We start from the raw sequence: 21,937 nt of genomic DNA, 5'->3' as shown, positions 1-21,937 counted from the left end.
AGTCAAACTTACTATAGATTATGAATCACCAAGGCTTAAAAGAGTTATACTATATGTACATACTAGTTAACATCTCTACACCTTTTGTTAACCCCGCCTAAAATTTTAATGCATAGCTGAATGAAATGACAGTTTTACATCACCTAGTGCTCAGCCCCCCGAAAATGAAATCCTTGAGCCTTTCTCAGAAGAGCTAAGAGCGCCAGGCACTTTCTCTTGGCCCCTCTGGCTTTTTAGCACACCTTTCAGGCAGAAAATACACTGTTATCACTAAAAGGGAAAAGCATGACCCTGTACAATCAAAAGCAACACTTTAGCATAGGGGTTTCTGTAGATCCTCGGTTTTTATTTATTCCCCGAGAGTACAGCCTGTTTTTACATTTTAATTACTATATCTGTCAATGTGGCGACGCATTCCTTTCCCCCTCTCCAGGCTGATTTACGAAAGCGGGGCAGTCACAAACACATATAGCTTGACTATAAAACTCCTGAAAGACAGCAACAGGCGTCTGTGACGAGAAGACAACCACCCCCCCCCCAAAGCTCATATTTACAACACCTAACAGTTGTACTTTACAGAGTTCATCATTTGCTTCCCAGCTCACACACGTGGCTGGGAGATCCTGAAAGACAAGTGAGGACAAAGCCAGGCTTTCCCATAGCACCGTCCCCTGCGGCACGTGGTCTGCATCCTGCAGCAGGTCACACTCTGTCCGAGGGTCTGCCCATGACAGAGTCCCTACACCCTTCCTGGCCCTCTGCCAAACAAACAGCAATTTTGCTTTAAAAAGCAGGCAAGTTGGCATGTTTACAGATGAAAAATGTTCCCGTGGCTAAGCCAGAGTACTAGGATTTAAACCGCCTGGATCTCTTTCCAAAATCTTCCAGAGGCTTTCGGAATGAACTTGCTGAAATATTTAACCTTATCGTGTGATTCTCCCTCGGTTCCCCCTCAGTGATATGAGGGCATTACCATCGCGTTGTCTGTTAGGGACTTGAAAACAATTTTCTGGAAAACAAAATGTTGACTTTGATTCACTGTTTTGTTAACAACAGTTCTGGAATTTCGTTTTTTCCTCAAAAACTTAATTTTGTTTTCTGATTACTGAGGAAATTATCTACAGTTTTTCATAGAGCTTTTGATACAAAACCAAGATGACCTCTTTGGACGTTTGTAAAAAAAAGAAATAAAATCTCCTTTTTAAACCAGGTCTGTGGAGGCCAGATCAGCAAAAAATATACATTGCATATATACCAAGATAAATCTCAGATTCCATTGCATAGAGGCAGATGTAAATTATCTAGAAAACTATACACTGGGAGACTTTTATTATTATTATTCTTTCAGTTGTGCACTATGAAACTAGAAACAGCCCCTAGAATCCATAATTTTGCATGGGTTTAGATGATGTCTCTCCTACTTAAAATATGCTGCTTGGAAAAACCAATGCTGTAAATTAAGCACGCAGGACTTTATTCAGCTAAGCACCTTCAAAGTGCTGGACATCTTCACACAAGGTAAGACGCTTTCAGAGCTTCCACTGCTGTATTTTGATGTGGCTGCTTCAATGAGCATGACGTCTTGTCCAACTTTTCTTCCTGTACTTTCAGAGCAGCAGCACAGCACTGCGTTGATGAGGCAGCCAGTGCTTAAGACAAAACATTTTACAAGTATCCCTTTGTCTTTTGGGACCTCAGGCCAAATTTCTTGAAACGCACTGTCTGCAGTGGATAGAAACTTTGCACTTCTGAAGCAGTAGCTTTATTTACGCCTCAATGTCATCTGAGATATGCAGATATGAAAGTATTCTGAGGGACAGCAACAGACAGTACTTCTCTTTGTCATGTACCATTACAGCTTTCTTAAAATGAGCTGCTAGTACAGCTAAGACTGTAAAACAAACCAACCACTCTACTTGCTTTTTGGCTTTTTGGAAACACTCAAAAAGCACAGTTTTTTAACAAATCTTTGACACTTTGGTTAATTAATGAAGTGCTGACTAAACACCAGAAAATTATCAGTCTGCCAGCAGATGTGTGCTCACACTGGATGCATTCCTGCTATTAGCAAAGCTGTACTGAGATAATGCACTTCTGCAAATGCATAAATGGGCCATTTTGATCCTGAAACCACCTCTAAAGGCAATTAAAACTGACTAAGATTTGTCACACTGTTTCATTCTTATGACCTACAGTAACTGACAAACTCTTTTTCCAAGGCCCCATAGTCCTTCTGGGTTCTCCAGGCTCAGGCATAATTAATATTTTCTATGTGTGCAATACTATATATTAAATTAAGTCCAAGTAATCTAGTTGTACTGTAGTTTTCTTTTCTGCAGTGGTCCTATCTAATCATATCAATCCTTTAACATTCCAAAGGATAAACATATCTCCAAAGAAAAATAATTAAAATACTTTTTTCTGAAACAGTAATCTGAAGATTCTTTTTTCATGTTCAGAACATACTCTTAAAAGTGGCATGTCCTTACAATATGCATACTATATAAATTCCAATTCTTTACACAACAATACACCATGTCTACAGTGAACTTCTGCTCTGAAGTGCTGGTGCCTTGTTCCTCCTGAAACCTATGGAATTTCCATGTCCACATCTGAAAGCAGAATCTGGGGTCCTTCAAATTTTAATTCTTCTGCTAAGTTGTTTCTCTCTGCATTGTCAAGGACCATGCATCGTCAAAGCAACCTACTGTTGTCTAGCTGAACACACACTGAAAGACAGCAACAGATCCATTTAAACTACTGGAGACTCTTTTATTGCCCCAATAGCTCTAATTTTTAAAAATGGTAACAGAACATGAAGATGATTGTCTGCCAACTAAAAAAAGAAATAAGGTATATTAAATGTGTCTAGATATCTGTGGCACAAAATATCGGGCAGATTTTTAATTAAAATGGAATTGATGCTTCTGAAAAACAAAAATATGCAAGAAACTTGAAAATGCAATATTTTAGAAATCATGTGAAGAACAGCTCTGCAGTAAAAATAGTGCTAGCCAGCTCTAGTTACAGTCCATGACCACAGACAGTACGTTATAAATGTCTGGCTTGACATGGAATGAAAATTAACATCTGTGAATGCAGTGGTATCTGGACAAGTTTATGAGGAATGAGCACCTGTATTGTCGAAATCTCGGCACTGCCTCAAGCGATGAATTTACACCTACATGTCTGTCGCAATGGACATTAAGCTTAGTTATGACCATCATCATAAACTACTAACTTTCTTTACTAACCAGAGAGAGATTCTGAAGAGATGCAAACTGTAAGGGAGCAAGTAATATAAGGTCACAGCCTTTCTCTTTTCCCTCTCTGCTTTCAAGGGGTTGCCTGTCATAGATGGAAAAGACCTTAGACATGTACACAATACAAAATCATTATATTTCTACCCAAATCCCATTCAGCTAGCAAGGAGCTTGTGTTTGGAACAAGGAAGATGGTCTATGGCAGAGTGCCTGCCTTCCCCGAGGTACCTGCTGGCTCCCACTGCCATGGGTAAGGGAACTGTACCATCTCAGTCTGGAACTTAGGAAGCCTTTTCGCCATTAATGATTTCAGCTTTGCACCAAGAAAGTCCTCTGAATTTAACTAGAAAAGTCTTTGAAGCGTTACCCAAACCTAATCATTCTTAATTTTGCAATGTATCATACAAATAAGGCATTAATGTATAATGTGGCAAGTGCATCTGTTACTGCTTTACCTTTTTTCCCTTCCATAGCACTTTACAGCTGAATACACAGTATGTCTAATAATGGGGAAGAAAGATCAACCAAACAGATTAAGAAAGAAGTACTTCTGCTTAACTTTACAGGTTTGTAGCTTTTTTAAAATTCATACTGACAGATCCATCTGATTAGATCGAAATAACTTATTTTATTTAAGATTTTCAACAACTTGTAAAAGATTTAAGTCCAGCTTTGGTTTACATAAGATGTTAGCCATTCATCCATCCCACACAAAGCATCTACACTGATCTAATGTGCATGACTGGAAACGTTTGGCACTGTAAGTTTAGGAGGGGCTCACTAAAGAGCTACAGTAGGAAAATTAACAGTACAGTTCCTCAGTAGTACCAAAAATGTGTCAAGGAAATAATTTATTTCTGTTTATTGCTAAAATTTTACAAATGTTATTCCAAAAAAACCCAACCAACCAAACAAAAAACAATCTGAGAAACAATAATTGGTTTCTACAACATCTCAGTTTAACAATTAGAAAATGGAAGACAAATACTGAAAACAGACCGTGCTGGAGCAGAGTATTATCTGGTGTAAAGTGATATGCAAGTATGCTATGGAAGTCAGAGCTATGTCAATTCACACCTGCCAATGATCTAGCCAGTTGACTGTTGCTACTCTTTTTCTGATCCAGCAAAAGACCAGATGACTATCAACTCATTCCAAAGCCATTTTTTCAGAAAGTAGTTACTATTTTACTGTCCCAAATGTCTTTTTAGTGCCCAGTTTCCTGAGCGAAGAAGTACTTCAGTATCAAGACTGGAGTGCACATAGGATATTCTTTACATGATCCCAATCAAGCATCAAAAGCTTGGCATTTGCAACAGAAATCATAACTACTTTGTACAACGGCTGTTCTTAGTCTCAGCAGTGGTATCGTTTTTCTATATAAATATGCTGCATAAAAATTCCACCAAATACAAGAATCCCTCCATTCAAATACCTATTTATAGAAACGCTACATAATGCTCAAGGTGCTTAAACTGCACAGTATTGCCTCATTTAATGGGAAATCAATGAGAAGTTATTTCCATTTGACACAACCTGGCTCAAAGTCTGAAGAATGCCTTAACATGGAAGTTTTCAGCCTCGCTGCAGATTCAGTGTCTAATCTGTCTACGTTGTTCAAATGCATCTGAAAAATGGAGCATGTTCTAACAGTCCTCCTCAGAAAATGTGAGGTTTATGTACTAAGGATCGTTGCTTTAATATAACAGTAGTAGTATTCTTTATACTAGAAAAATCAGCCACTCCAAAAGCTTTTTTGAAAGGCACCATCAGTATCAGCTTTGAAGGACCCTGAGACAAACTCATACTTGATGCAGCTCTAGTGAAATCAACAGACTTAAAGCTAAGATGATATATCTAGTCTTCGTAGTTTGTAGAAAATGATGGCAATGTGATAAAACATCTACTCTAGGGTTTCCAGCAGTACTTTCTTTAATTTTTAAAAAACATGGTTCTTGGACCAGCCTATTCTTTCTGGGGTGCGGTCTTTATGTCATGTAGGTTTCACTACTTCATTCTTTTATTCTACCAGCTTCATCAGTATGTGGGAATAATCCTCTACCAGTTTTCTATATGAAAGCCCAACCAATTTAAATGGAAATTCATTTGCATGCATTCCATTTAAATAAATGGCCTTTGTGTGGGAGGAAGGACTACCTGAATGGTTCCAGCAGGACTGAAAGTTTAGGGAAGTTTCTGATTTGTATTACCATGATATTCCACTTTTTAATTAAAAATTATTAGAGCAATAATCACAATATTCATAGAGAAGGTTCTCTATTCTCAGGCAACAGAAATGTTTATGCAGTATTACATGAGGCAGAAATGTACAGGCACAAATGTACAGATGTTACTACATCCAGGGTGAATTCTGGTAAGTCTTTTGAGAAAATGCATTTTATTCTTTTTTTGTTAAAAAAAAAAAAAGTCCTACAATGTGGAACAATTTGTTTTCCACAAAAGGTGGACAGTTGTAGAGCACCATAAACGTAGCTTTAAAATGACTATGAGTTTGCAGGAGCCATGTGTAACAGAAATTACAGCATTATTTGTATTTTAGAGTTCTTTTGTTTCCATCAAAAATTAGTTTCTGATACAACACACTCTTATATTGTTTCTGCAATATATTCTTTCTACCTAGGCGATACTACTTAAAATAAAAAAAAAGGACCTTAAACTAACCAGCAAATACATTTACCCTATTTTATCATGCTTTGGTATAAGCTACAGCTGGTAGCACTGTCCATTTACTTATGAGTTCGTCCAACTTTTACCGTTCAGGCTAAAATTTTCCACTCCTGGTATCTGTCTTAGTCTCATTTTTTTGACTAAAGTATTTCATCCAAGAATGAGTCTGAATGAAAACAAGAGGGGAGAAATGTTTCATTTTTTTCCCATGCTTCAAATATTCTGATAATTATTTTTTTTTCCAAAATATAAGTGCCTATTTTATTTTAATGAGTGAAATGAAGTCAGCCAGGAAACTGGTTTTTTTTCTCCAAGAATGCATCCTCTACCTTTTATATGGAAATCTACCCAAATATAGCCAGGCCACAAGATTTTGAAAAAAATGCTGATAATCGTACTTTGTACACACACAGTCAAAACTTGTTAAAAGTTTTGCTGCTAAACTACTGGAACAATCTGTGTACAAGAAGTATGTTCCCCATCTGAGGCTAAAAGAGGCTGAGAGGTTTTCCAGCAATTATTGGCACGTGTTCCTGAGGTGTGTATCAGGGGCAGGCACTGGAAAGGAAAAGAAGATATCTCTCTCTCTTCTGCTCTTAATAACCCCTCGAGCCTGTTGCAGACAGCATGGGCAAAGCAAGGAAGCAGCCTAATACAAATGCCTGTACCTAAAAAGCATGGAATACTTTGGAAAAACTTGGATAAATCTTGGGACTGGGATTCAAGAGATTAGACTGGCTGAGCAAATCAGCTGAAGAAGGTAGTGGGAAGAAAGTGAAACTGGAAGAAACTGCAGGGAAGCCGGGGAACCTAAGCAGAAGAGATTAGAGGGAGGCAGGAGAGATGGGGAGAAGAGATGGAAAATACTAGACAAGGTACTAAGAAAGTGGGAAGTGTGACTGAGCAAGAAAATACAGTGGGACAGCTTCTGCTAAAGGGAAAGGGCAGAGATAGGCTGTATTTGGAGGAATGGCAGAAACACCTGTGGTGAGAAAAAAAACTATGAATACCATGGCAAAGCATTTTCATTGCCCTGTAGTACTAGTTAGAGGGTAAATTCCTTCTACCACTGGCTCAACTGCAGTGGTCTGATGAGTCCTGTGAATAGTGATGTATCACATGATGGCATTCTGGTTTTGAAGGCTTTTTTGGTTTTGTTGTAAAACTGTAAAGTTACATACAGCAACTCACAGGGCATTAAAAGAATATTTAACCTCAACTTAGAAGAGATTGTCCATGCAATTACTATGTAATTTGGCTTGTTTTGCCTGTGAGGTCCATTCTCAACTATATGATTACATACTATTTTTTCCCATATGATCCCTGACTCATTCAGCGTGCAGAATGGACATACTCTGGGGATGAACTGGGAATGTTTAGTTAGAAGAGTTATTTATATAATCTCTATCTCATTCACTGTAGAAGCTAGTAGGTTTACAATGGAAACACAGAATAAGGAACATGAAAGATGGTCTGCAGTTTCTGGAACTTGCTACTCTACCAGTTTTTTGGGGGAAATGTCACCTGTGGTGCAAATAATCCAATCCTTTCTCAGTTTGTGAAGTATGTACTTTCCATTTTGGGCGTCTGCCTGAAAACCTCTTGATCTGATTTGCAGATGAGCTGCCAAATCAGAATTACAGTTTTGGCCAATGCAAATTTTGCTTTGACTAGTGTCTAGTAATAAATATGATACTGAACACACACACATACAAAAAAAATCCAATCCCAATTACTCGACATGGGGCATTATTGAACACCACTTTTAAACCTCATTCTTCCAGATCTCAGCTCCCTTTCTTACAATAGAGATTAGATCTTGCTATCACACAGCTGCTTTGTGAATGTTAAATCAAACACTGCAGTAATAGTATCAATGAGTAGTCCCTGGAGAAGCCATTTTTTCTCATCTTCTTCAAGGAGCATTTTTAAGGCAGGAAGCCAAAGGCTGAATAATAAAGAAAATAACATTGAGTAGTGTATCACTAATACCTAAGCTGTCGATCTACGTGGGGACCCTGGGGTAAAATAATACATTATCAGGTAATTAAATATTTTTCACAACACACAAGAGTTACCATAGGATTGTTGACAAAACTCTAGTTCTGAAAGCTCTAAACCTTCACAGGTTTGACTTTGTCACATTAAGAGAGTCCTTTTAACGGCAGTCAGCTGCTCAAAGTCAAATTACACATCATCACAAAAAATTGTCACCAAAAAGTGGCCCAAACTGAGGTCTTAAAACAGTCGTCAAGATAGTGTGCTTGCTATCTTTAACAAATGAAACAGAAATACAGAAAAAGAAAACAGTACATTGCTTGGCTGGAAAGTTACTGAATGTTGAAGCCAAAAACCAAAGAGCGTTTGCAGAAAGAGGCAGGGGATGTTTCCCTGGCTTCTTCCGCCTACAGACAGATCACCCATTGCTTCTCTACCACTGCAGTGGCAGATATAAAAAATACAAGATTGGCTTTTCCACAAAAGTCAAGAGTTTGAAGATAAACAGCCTTACCAACCTATCACTAGAAAGAAACTCTGTTTTATTAATTACATTTGCATGTCTCTACATGTGCAATATGCTGCCTGCAAAGGTGTTACTTCTGGACAAACACACAGCACACTTGATGAAGTACTAGGAAATATGAGACAGAGCACCACAACCTGTTCTTTTTTTTTTTTTTTTTAGTATCACCACTGCTTTAATTATTTCTGGGGTTTGCATTGTTCTGTATGCACTTAGCTCTTAACGTTATCATATGCAAAACTCTTATTTAACTGTTCTGGGCACCACAGGGCATGTAGTGCTAACTTCCATTTTCACCACTTCTGGGGAAGAGGGTTTGGACTACCAGCGTTCAACACAACTACTCTGTAGTTAGGCAAAGGAACACATGCTTGCTAGAGGTAATACTACATTTATGTTTCCTCACCTTCTACATGAGTTTTGGCTATGTACTGTTTTTGAATCCTGCTTAAAAATCTAAAATTAATAAAAAAAAAAAAAAAAAAAAAACACGAAACTGAAAACTCTATCAACAGCATTGCTAACAGACCACTTCTTCAGCACCCTTAGCTTAACTTCGGCAGCTTCCTCTGCACTTCCTTCTTCCTCCACTCACCTCAGTCAGTACAAGAGAGGATTGGGATTGTACTGGTGGGTACTTTCACTGCAAGTTCCTGTATTCATGTAATTTATGTTCTTTTCCTGGCTTGAAAAAGCCCCTTAAACTTGTTCATTGTTATCAGCAGTACTGAACTAATCTAAAAATACCAGGAAAAAATTACTCCTTTCATGTACCAAGGCAGATGCTGACATCTGACAGTAGGTGCTTTCTAGACCTGTAATTAATGGGAATAGTTAACAGATGTTCATAAAAACAACATTTAAAAAAAATTATTTGTAAATTAATTCAAGGGATTTCCCCTGATCAAAGTTTCTAGACATCTGCAGCTTCCTCTGCTTCAAAAACCTGGATGCAATTAAACTAACATATGAATAAAAAGCAAATTTCTCGTTCAAGTTACAGAGTGTTGAATAATTACGCACCAGAATTTCAGACAAAGACTTGTCAATATGAATTGACAAAAAGAAACAAAGACAAGCTGGAATGCCTTAAAATATCTCCCACAACACTTGTCTATATTCATAAATGATAACCACTCAAATTTACAGTACCTTATTAAACAAATCTACAAATATGTCAGGAATGCAACTGTCTGGTTGCAACTCCAAAGTCACAATTTTCATTGATCAGTTTCCTCTTTAAATCTTGGCACAGAGGTTATGTCTGAACAATAACCAGGCAATGCATCTAAATCACCCTGCACTCACGTTTTATTGTGGAACAAAAAAAATAATCGTTTCATTTCGACAAGCATCCGAATGAAGTTCCCGAATCACTCCACAGTATTTTAAGTGGTAATGCTGCTATTCAAAACTGATGAAGTGATCGGATAACTGTGGATCTTTTTCCCCTTCCTCTCCCCCGTGACACATGCATTCCATTTACTCTAAGAATTAGAAAGGTAACTTCTCAGACAATTCCAACTGCTACATGAAACCTACCATTCATGGTTCACCAGGAAGTTAGAAACAAATGTTTTAGCCAACTGATAGGCATTTTGGTTTTGATTTTGAGGCACTTAAATGAATTATTAACATTGTTATTACTATACATAAATGAGGGTCTGAATATTCAGCTATTCTTGGACACAAATTCACTCAACTTCAACCAATATGTAGACTTCTTCAGTTTCAGCATGCAACCCATTTAACAGGCTTAGAACTTCAAAATAATCCTCACAGAAGAAAAATGCAGCTCAATGCTTCATGCAGTATTATAAAATACTGAAGTACTACCGCTAACCATACCTTTTGAAGTACTTCTGTACATTAAAAAAAATCAAGAAAATATATATTGGGAAGTTGATAGAGCCTCTGGAAAATTCAGCTCCCAGGATGCTCAAGCTAAACCCCAAACATATTAATGGCACTAGATGTACATGAATTGACTAACCCTTATGCTAAAATATGGAAACTGTTTACCACGTACAAACACCAAGCACAGACAAGAGATTTAGGAGCAATAGCATGAAATATAAGAAAGAAGTTGAAAACTTAGGTTGAACATCACAAGGATTATCCGGACATTTTTACAAGAGGAGGGATTTTTACATGGAGAGAACTGTAACCATGGTACATTGTCCTGAGCTGTATTTATAATGGTTTGAGCTACTTCATTTTTAATGTGAAGTTATGTATGGCCACTGCTTCAAAAGCAGTACTATTGTCTATGGAGTAAACATAATTGCAGTCAGCATGGGCACTCAATACAGATTTTCCGAATTTATGGTGTGAACCCCACTTCTTCTTTCATAACATCTGAGTGGAAAACATGGGTGAAAGGGGTTGGTGCCATTCATTAAAGATCAGAACTCAAACTAGAAGCATGACACAAAATGCCTCAATCATAAAAAAATCTGTTCTGCATGACACAACATAGAGTTAAGATAGTTTCATTGACTAATTATGGCCATGTTGGCATTTCTTGCCTTAAAAAAATATAATTACTCTAGTGTGAACTGAACATTTCAGTTTCTGTGTCTTTTCTGATAATGCCCTTGTATGTTTTACAGATTTTTATCACTGATACATACTCTCAACCTTCATTTTCCAGTGGAGTACTTGTGGTTTATTGCCGGAAGGTGTTTACTCTACCCTAGGTGTCAGAGACTGAAGGAGTTAATGTCTCAGACCTTGTGGTGGGGCAAGTTCTGCTTAATGACTAACTCTGCTTAACAAGGAACTCTGACTAGCAAGGAAGCCCAGGTGAAAAGAAGCCCATCAGCAACAGGAGGAGAGGGCATGCTGGAGGGTGCGCAGCTCCCCGTCCTCGTGTCCTGTTCTGGTGTGCCAAGCAGGGCAGCTCACCACGTAAGGCGAAAGATCACGTCTGCAGGGAAGGGGAAGCTACTCCCCAAACCACCCCCAAGCCCACGGCCCAAAGGCTACCTAATTAGCCTAATTAGTTTGAGTGCCCACCTGAAGGAGGGGCAAGGATGATAAAAGGACACAAACCGAAGCCCCAGGTGCGCAAGCACAACGGGACTGGACCCCTCGGCTGACTGAACCCAGGACTGGTGAAATATTTCTCTTCTCTCTCTCTCTTTCCCTTTTCCATAATCCCTATACCTCATCCCTTTAGACATAAACCGTTGACCAAGTCTGGGACTAGGAGTGGATCCAGCTGCCCCTGGGCTCCTCACTGAGAAGGAGTCTCGAAAGCAAGGGGATCCACTCTGAACCTCCTGACTCAAAGGGAGGGCTCCCCTTATTGTCTTCCCTGAACTGATTCCCAAATAAGCAAGGCCTGTAGTATATGTTTGGTGATATATGGTTAGCACATGTTACACAGTTTACTGACATAGTTTCATGCCAACTTTTGTTGTGAGCACGCCAATTCTTGTTGTGAGCAAATAAAAAGTGAGTTTTGTGAGTTAAAGGATGATGATCTCTGGTGTCATTTCACCTTGATCCTGACCTGGGAATCAGCAAGCCTGAGTCATTGTCCTGAGAAACTGGGATGTGACACGAGGCTCTACCGTATTTTATTTGTGTCTTATTAAGTTGTCTTTGGAGAAAGACAAAAATCTCATCATTTCTGTATGATGAAGAGAGCCATCATAAGAATCCCACAGGTCACTTCTCCCTGACCTGGAGAACATAGGCTATGCCTGTAGCCGTGTATACATTACCAACTTTTTACCTGAACCTATCTTTTTGGTCTGTGTTTTACAGTTCTTGGCACAACAGGTCATTAGAATGTGACTCTTGTACTCCTAGATGCTCGATTAGTTTAAAATAACTTAGATTTCTTGATCAAAGTAAGCAATTGAATCTTCAGTTAAAAACCATAAGCCTCTAGACACCAAATTTTTCTGAATTGTGTGATTTTGGCCTTACTATGAACATTTTACTAGATTAGTCAGTAATTAACCTAGTAATAATTAAATTGCTTAAACCAGCTAATTTTGTGTTCTGTTACTGCCAGAAGTACAGAGCACACTTGTGGAATAAAACTATTTGGGAGAGCTTCTAAAGTTACCCCACCATATTTTTCCTAATGATTTAAGCCAGACAGTTTCCCATAACTATTTAAGTTCTAATAAGACCATTATAATACAAAATATTTTCTAATACAGTGTTCTCGGATGTTGAAGGGGATGTCATAAAGCCACAGTGCAGAGATGCAGAGGAAACAACTCTGGTCCAAGAGCTTTATCAAAGATGTCTCTATGCGATTCTTTCGTATACAAGGGACAATAGATCAAACTACATATGACAGTTTACGAGCAGTATCTCTGTGCCAGTGCCTGGTAAGTTAAGCCTGCATTACTGACAATGCATTCTGAATTAATATTTATAAAATTCTCCTGAAAATATCAAAACAGTCAAAGAAAGGACAGTTCAACCCTAAGTAATGTAAGCTTTTAATAAGCTTCCTGTACACCCACAGAATGTCAGACTACCAAACACACATACAATCCCACAGTGTTTGCAGGGAAAATTCCTCACATAAAGTCAAGGTTAAATTTCCTCAGGAAAAGATATGTCATCATAACCCCACTTTGCCACTTATGTCAAACACCTACTCTATACAAATCTCAAAATGAGAATAAACAAACCACACAGTAGCTCTTTGGGAAGAAGGGGCTTTTCAGTTAAAAAAAAAAAAAAATCTTAAAAATACATGGTCGTCTTTTGGCTTTACCTCAGTATCTAAGCATCCGAACTACATTAAAGAACACACACATCCTTGCAGCACCCCATATCACTTCTGAAAAGACCTGTCAGGGAATTACATTTTCTGTTCTGTAAAAAATAAAACATTTCCTCTTCTACCATTGTTAAAACTTGAAATGTTGGAAATGTTTCATTTTCTATAGAGTGGAAAACTTCCAAAAATGCTTGGGCAGCGTGCCAGCAAGCTGGTGAAATGGCCCCAGATCCCAGGTGCCAAGGGAGCCTGCCAATGCCTACCTATGTGCTTAGGTGACAGAAAGGCACACAGGTTTTTAATGGACTCAACACATTCCTGAAGAACATTTCAATTCTATTTAATTAGTATTCTGCATCCAAAAAAGCTTTAACCCACACCAGTCAGAATTAGTACCATCATCATTAATATTCTTTAGGAAATTAAATATATTAATTTATCCCATCATGACAGAGCTGGGGATTTACCCTGAGCTTTTTACCTCACCTCATCTCTTCAACTGTAAAACCTCTTTCCATTTCCAAAATCGTGTTTTCAGATACTTTGCATTCCCTGCTAAGGTGCCATTCTCAAGTGCTGTGCACACAGGAGCACAGATCCAAGCAGAGAACTCTATTCAGAACCAGTAGCTGAATTTTCCATAGGTGTGCTACCAGAATAATAGTACATATAGCTGAAAAGTCAGGCTGAGAAAGTAAAAGTGATCATTGTTTTCTGATCCTATTTAGATACTTCTCCAAAACACAAGTGACTTCTTGCTAAGTAGCAGTCACATAAAATACTGGGAAAGGCAACACAGTCCAACTGGAGACATGACAGTAATCCATATGAACCAGTGGGCAAGCCAGCAACTGTGAATGAAACTGGACAAGCTCCGCAAAACTTCATCCATAAATATCTCACTGAGCTCTCAACAATTAGTCTTTCATACATTTTAGCTTGTTTTTTGCAAATTCATATACAAGTAAAGGTATAAACTTGGTCAAAAACATACCTCAATGCATAGCTAAAGACAGTTTAGTTTTAACATCCATTTTGCGTTGCTTTTCAAGGTGAAACTCATCCCTGCCTATTTTTTCATACTCCTTGCTGCACTGTAAGTAAATCACTGAAACAGTCACTATTTTATTTTACAGGCTTTCTAACCAGAGCATTTAAGTGGTCATGATTACAGTGTGACTTCAGACTCAACTGTATTGATTCAATTTGGAATGTGGGAACTGCAGAAGAGGAGAGGTAACAAGCTGTCAGGGTAAGCGGGGCCTTGTGGCCTGAACTCACCACCAAGGACAACATCGAATCATACAATGGTTTGGGTTGGAAGGGACCTTAAAGATCATCTAGTTCCAACCCCCCTGCCATGGGCAGGGACACCTTCCACTAGACCAGGTTGCCCAAAGCCCCATCCAACCTGGCCTTGAACACTTCCAGGGATGGGGCATCCACAACTTCTCTGGGCAACCTGTTCCAGTGCCTCACCATCCGCATCATGAATTTCTTCCTTATGTGCAATCTAAACCTACCCTCTTTTAGTTTAAAATGGTTGCCCCTTGTCCTGACACTACAGGCCTTGGTAAAAACCCTCTCTTCTCCAGCTTTCTTATAAGCTCCCTTTAAGTACTGAAAGGCTGCAATAAGTTGTCCGCATATTAAGGACAGAGACATACTTAGAATTACTATCTTTACCAATAAGTCATAATTTTTACAAACAATAAAATAAATCAGATGAAACCAACTTTAAAAAGGGGCACTCTGTATCACCAAATTTACGCTGCAAAACAAGTAGGCTTGAATGTCCAGAACCCTGAAAGCTTCCTTGTGTACACTGCCCAAGCAACCCTCAGCCTGAAGTTAATTTACAAATATATTCTCACACACGCACACACTGACAAAGAGCTAGTGACTTGGCAATGCTTCAGACAATCAATAACAAAAAGTGGTCAGTAAACAAATGTTCCATTTGAGTTGCTTCCTTTGTTCTGGTGACAAACAACGCAAACAAGTTTGCGTTCAAATTCTACTTCACCCACACGACCATATAATTCTCTTTAATGGAGGGGGAAGTAAGGAAGATTTACTCATCACTCCTCCATTTTGGAGGAATACAGCCTACGTTTGAAGAATCTTATTGTACTGCAAAGAGCTTATGGTTTCATAAGATCTCTCAGTACTGTTTGTGTGTAAAGGACAGATGTTTACTGCCTGTTTCCTGCTGAAGGAGGTGACAAGCAGCTGTATATTCTGAGGTGAGCATGTACAAAGCCTACATGCAAGGTGCTGAAGAGGGGAAGCCACTTGTACAATAAGAAAATAGGTTTAACGACCTGCAGGAACACTTGAACAAATACAAGCATTTCTGCGGTTCTCACTAACCAAAGCCCTCAAGTTTAACTTTCATGAATCAAACCGTCAGTCATGTAAAATGAGTTCAGCTATTAATGAAAAAACAATAAATGAACAATAATGAGGAAATGACCTAATGGACCAAGGCAGATTGACTTAATTTGTTATTAATTAATTGCCCTTGGGAAAAACTGTAGAGGGAGTGGCCAAACACCAGGATAACCATTAACAGAATACTTTCCTCTCATAAATGAGATTTGCATTTTTTGTATGCTCCAGGAAGGATTAAAAAAGAAAAAGAGAGAAAAAGATACTGTTCTCTGCATGCTGGCAAGACTACTGGTACATGTCACTGCCGATAAATTAAATTAAAGCCCACGTGCAGAAGCATTTAATCAGGAAGAACAAGCAAACAACGTGAAACACTATCGGCCTTGTTTTGCTCTCGTCCTGGCCTTTACACTAAAACTGTTCTTAGCAACTTCTTTTTTATAATTATATTAATTACCACATTCTAGGGAGAAAAATAACCCTGAATGGCAATTACAGCTTCTCCAAGGGTAACAGAAATGTTACTAAATAAAGAATATGACCATGTAGAGTTCCATGCCTAGGAGGAGCTGCATCATCTACTATTTCTCTTTGTTATTAAAAGTCTCCTGTAATCTAAATGCTGAGTTCTTTATAACTGCATTTATACATGCAACAATGGCAAAGATGCAGCAACAGTACGCTCACCTATTTTTTTCCTCTTCATCTACTGAAGTCTCCTGTTTAAGCAACAGTTTCTAAAATTGACATGAAACTATTTTCACTCCTGTTCCCCTACTACCAAAAGAAATTTGCTGATGGCCAGACCGCTCGTCATACTGACCTGCATGTCTTGCCACTGTCTAATTCACAAGCTCACAGCCACCTTCTCCCCAGCCCACTTGTCATTCTCAACAAATTTCCCCTACAAACCTTCTTTGTCCGTACTTCAGCCACCTGGGATTGCTTCTTTCTTCCACCTCATTCCTAACTTCCTCACCTCTCAGCCCTTGCTCTCTGAAAAGAGATCCTGCTTGGAAGCTATTCTGTTACATTTCTTAAGTTAGGCAGAATACTGTCCAACTTTTTGCCTTGATGCAGTAAGGGATGAAATAAAGACTGGGACATTTGTGTATCGCTTGGACACCAGTGAGCAAATTCAGCACAGAAAACTTTCCAAATTAATGCCCAGGCACTAAGTTCATTTCTCATTTCCTTCAAAAAACAGAAAGTGTTTTTCAAAATAGCAATTTGTACCAGAGACTATTCTCAAGAGGCTCAAACTAGCCCTTTCATGTTTTCCATTTCAGACAAATACACTAGAACTTTCTTGACATTAGGTCTCTTCAGTCAACTGTTCCAGTCTCAATCAATGAACTTTATTCATAAATAAAGCAAATGTAATAACTGCTACAGTAAGAGGCAAAAAGGCACTCATCTGGTTTGCTTAGGGCATGTTTTTGTTATCCTGATCATATGATCTGTTGCTACATCTCCACTATGCAGGCTTCCACTGAACAGAACAGGATTTCTAAGAAGGAAGAAGAATCAGATGTGCACCCAACCCAGAAAAATATGGCCTCTTTTGTCAACATATTGAGACCACTCTTGAACATCCTGCTTCTAATATCCAAATACAAACTTCTTCAAGTTTGCAACATTAAGTTAGGTTAGTAGCCCAAAGTAGACGCAAATATTAGGAAGAGGTACTTTAGGAAATACTAAAATGACACAGACAGAAACTGAAAATTTTAGCAGGATGAAAATTGCTTGTGGGGAGAAACAGCAAAACCTCACCAGCCTCCCAGATACAATGGGAGACTGCCCCAGACCACAGAGCTACATGCAGCAAAACATTTTTGAATGAAGTAATAGCAGAGTAAGTTTTACTTAAAAATTAACACAGAACAGATTTTTCTCTCCAATAAACTAGGAAGTAAAAAATCAAAGCATGTAGAGCTTGAATGCTGGTAAAAGTAGCATCTGTCACAGAACACACACAGCACCATGGAAAGATAATGGAGTGATCTAGGCTACTGGGTGCTGGCTCTAAATGCTATTTAGAGCATGACTAGCACTCCCAAAAGGATAGCCTTATCTTATGGGATTGAGAAGCAGGAAACCTCCATAACGTGGTCTACCCCAACTCCATTTTTCCATTTCTTACATGGAAAAATATTAAACTTGTGTGTGGCTCAGCTTCTCCCTTTATCAAATTAGAATTGTACGTATTGGTAGGTTTAGTGACTGCTTAAAATCCTTGAAGGTATGGTATTAGTAACTATAACATTATGCATCTATTTTCAGTATTCCCCAAGACACTTTAAAGTAAGTCCACAAAAAATTTCATTAAATTAATAAAAAACAATGTTCAACTTCTTGACTATGTGAACATTTAGCACACTAGGGAAAATCAATAGCTGTCCAACAAATTCAATATAGGAAAATGAGACTTACATTTGTGTTGCAGAGTTTATATTGCTTGTAGGTGCCAATGCAAACAATTGCTGCAGCCCTTTGAGGCTGGGGCTGACCCTGGACTGCCTGGTGTGATGCAGACCCATGATGGTTTGAGTCGCTGCTGTGAAACAGGCTTTGAGATACAGGAAATGAGGATGACTGATAAACTGAGGGTCCCAGGACTTGATGTCCAGCCTGAGGCCCACTTTCTTCTTGATAAAGATTCCCATGTTGAAGCGAAGGACTAGCTGCCTGGCTGTAAGTGTTCATGAAACTTGGACTCTGATGAAATACATGGTTCCTTGATGACTGTCGCTGCCTGCGAAGTTTCTGAGGCTGCTGACCAGTATCAGTTTGTAAAGGTAAAATGTATGGCACTTTTCCATATCCATACTTTCCTGGACCAATGGGATTTCTGTTTCTGCTTCTAAAAACAGAGAAGGAGGGAGAAAACAGTTACTGAATTCATAAGTGAAAGAGCAGTTAGATACTTATATGACTCCTTATTTGTCAAAGTTATTCACTGCAAAGCAACAGGTAACCAGAACTTGAATCTCTTTTATGGAAAATATGTACAAGCTGTAGTCTTGCTTGGTGTATTGGGAATCCCTGAAGAAGTCTACTAGTTGAACTAAATCCTGGGCACTCTTTGGCTGAGAGTCACATGGGAAGTCACTTAGTGTCAACTAGCAAAGGCAAATGGTTAGGTAAGGTATAAAGTACCAGTTTGGGGGGAGGTCATTGTTGTTCTTCTAATCCCTAGGACGCTCCTTTAAAATGGAAATTCAGAAAATCAAAGCTGTATACTCTTAAAATTCATAACCATGTTTCTGAGAAGCTTGAGATGCATAACAGCAGGAAATCGCTACAGTGGATTTGAGTAATGACAGAAGAAAATTTGAATTCAGTATGGCAAAGATCATTAAATATTCTGTATTCATTTAAAAGGCCTCCTGTGGTTCTGCTTCATTTGCTACTCAAAAAATAAAAATGGAAACAGAAAAAGGATAAGGAACATCAAAATCTTACTTGAAAGACCTCTGGAAAAGACAAATGCAGGAAAATATTCTTATTATGGCACACAGTTTATTTTCTCTTTTTTGGCCAGCATATTTACTTTTTTTTTTTCTTTTTTTTTTTTAATAGACAAAATGTGGATTAGCAATACATTTAACTAAAAAGTCATGACCCCTCAATTTGTTGTCAGGATAAAAGCCCACCCTTCACTGTACATTACTAAAACACGACACAAGAGCTTGGCAGCCCCCAGCACTAATCACAGAAGTTTCAGGTCTGCTCTCTTGCGCACAGATCTCTTCTTACTTACTGAAGACCCTGCATTTTGGGGCATATTACACCTGTATCAGCACTCCCAAACAGCTGGTAGTCCCGGGAGCGTAGTTTTGTCCTCTGCACACTCACAGCAACACAATGGACTCAGTCTAGAAACTCAGCTCCAAATAACAAGTGAAAAAATGACAAAATGAGTAATACATTTGGGTCATACCACTCAAGAGGGTTAATCCTGGAATTTTATCTGCAAGCAATAGACTTTTCTTGTTATCCTGTACAGCTCAACATCGCATCAGGCCTTGATTTCTAATGCTACAGTCTGAAGAATAAGCTGGCAAAAAAGATTTCTTCCCATTCAAAGCAATGTGTGAATACATCTGTTTTGGGTAACCTTTGCAGCTCAGGAAGGGAGACACCATTAAAAGAAGGCCATTTTCTTTCTCTCCATAAAATGTATTTATATTTTTTAATATATATAAAATAGACTTGAACTGCAGTGAAAACCAGAGGTTATAAATTGACATGCTTATTTTCTAGAAACTGAAGTGTTACAGATGTCAGGCAGCCATCAGATCAAAGAGACTCTTCTTTGGGTTTGTTTTTTTCTTGTGTTTGTTTTCTTCCCAAGTCTTATATTCTCCCAAGACTCTTGTTACATAGGAACCTTGGAAGTCATTTACTTAACATTCTAGCTTTATGGCCACGTGGGGCTTTTAATCAATCTTGCTGGCTCAAGGATGTGTGAACAAGAGTGTTGATTTACCCTGGCAGATAAGCGACCAGCACTCTTGAGCTGTTTATACCCATTAATCTGCTCTGTGACAGTGATGGTCATTGTGGAGGTAGGGTTTTGGTAGTTACAGTAGAGAAAATTAGTATAATGGTTTTTGGCATTAAGGGAGGGAAAAAAGCTTCCTGTAAGTGGACACGAGAGGAAAGAAAGAGAAATTATGAATGGCAATTATTTCAGAAGTTGATACTAAAACCAACGTGATATAAACGTGCACGGTTTTGTGTTGTGTATTGTGTGGGTTTGTTTTAATGGGCAAATAAATTGATTCCCCCTATGTTGCTGCTATTTTTAATTTTTAACTTAACTCTTCATTTCTGAGTAAGAGCAAAACAAGGAAAAAAAATTTTTCTTGACATTTCTAGTCCTATTCTGCACTCTGAAAACACTTCAGTATCATAGTTCTCATGAAGCATCTTAGATTTTGGAGCAAAGTGGTTCATCTTGGAAAACATACAACTCCTTATTTTTACTTGCTCCAGTCAGTAATAATTCTTACAGACAGATTCTTCTCAACCTGACCGCACCAAATATGAAGTGTCTGAGATACGAACCTTGGCAACAACTCCTGGCATCGAGAAAGTTACTGCTTCCTTGCAGGGAGCACAGACTGCATGGGGTGGTGTTCGCAGGGATAGACAGAGGGTGGCCAGTCTACTAAAATTAGCCTTTTGAATTTATCATCTAAAGTCAGGTTACTTGTATTTTTCATCAACAGAAGAAGAAAGCTGCTAATAACTGAGCAATAAGCCATGTACAGACCAGCAGATTGGTAGGAATATGCCTCTGTCCCAGCCATCTGAATGCCAAATTCATTGCAGCAGCAAGGACTAGACTTTTCCAGAGAGAAACATCATCCAACCCACCTGGAAGAACTGCTGCCTGGCAAACTAGGAGAGGTCACGCAAAAGGTCAGAAATGAGATTGATGTTTGACTGTTTATCTTCAGTTCAGGGTCATGAATCAGAACTGAAAAGAACTGAAGGACATGCGAGAAATGCTGACATAACCTAGGACTCTTTGGCCTGAAAAAAATTATGAAATGGGCATATAGTAGTCAAACATAGAATGACTAGTATCTGAAAGAAGGACTCATGGTTGAAGGCAGCAAGTGTCCAAAAGCTGCTGGAATCTCATTAAATTATTTGCAAAAATTAGAAAAACTTGATTTTGAAGGAAGCCAGACTTTTTTCTTGTAAAATGGTTGATAGCCACAACAAACATACAACAGCAGCATCTAAGAAGTGAAAGCAATAACAGCATTCTTACTGTTAGTTCCTGTCTCATCTTGGCTTCTTTTTCTACACTGTAAGTTGGAAATGTTGCTGGTGCCCCTACTGATGAAGAAATGAGGCACCATTTCTGGTAGCCTAAGTTTCCAACACCCTTATGATGACATGCCCATGGTTGCCTCTTCCCCCGTAAGAGTTTGGGCCAGAATAACCCAAGACATTGCTGCGTACCACTGAATACAAGTTTCAATTTGCTCAGGTTTTGCAGTATTTATGACCTGGAATTTTCATGGGAACACACTTCCTCTGAAATGCAAGGTTAACTTTTTGTAGCTGGGAACATCATATTTCTTTCAACAAACAAACTTCTGGAAACAAAGTGTAACACACAACCTCTAATTATTAACATCTTTATCAGTGTTCATGCATTCATTTAAACCAATATTGCCTGGACTGAAACTATTCCAAACACTGTCTGTTTTGCCTTAAACCATCTTTCATTCACAGTTGGCAACATCCTTATAAATTCGGAATGCAGTTTGTTGCAGTGTAATAAAGAAA

General features: G+C 38.6%; 1 protein-coding gene across 1 annotated transcript in view; it reads right to left on the bottom strand.

Annotated features, from left to right (window-relative positions):
- THSD4 (thrombospondin type 1 domain containing 4) overlaps window positions 1–21,937 on the bottom strand; it is a 334,799-nt gene that overhangs the window by 257,538 nt on the left and 55,324 nt on the right. Inside the window, exon 5 of the mRNA XM_049812992.1 lies at window positions 18,059–18,488. Coding sequence (XP_049668949.1) covers window positions 18,059–18,488 — 430 coding nt within the window. The remainder of the gene's footprint in view (window positions 1–18,058; window positions 18,489–21,937) is intronic.

The sequence above is a fragment of the Accipiter gentilis genome, chromosome 10, assembly GCF_929443795.1.
Source record: "Accipiter gentilis chromosome 10, bAccGen1.1, whole genome shotgun sequence".
Taxonomy (NCBI): Eukaryota; Metazoa; Chordata; class Aves; order Accipitriformes; family Accipitridae; genus Astur; species Astur gentilis.
Note: the sequence above shows the minus strand (reverse complement) of the source record. Positions and strands in the feature narration are given on the sequence as shown.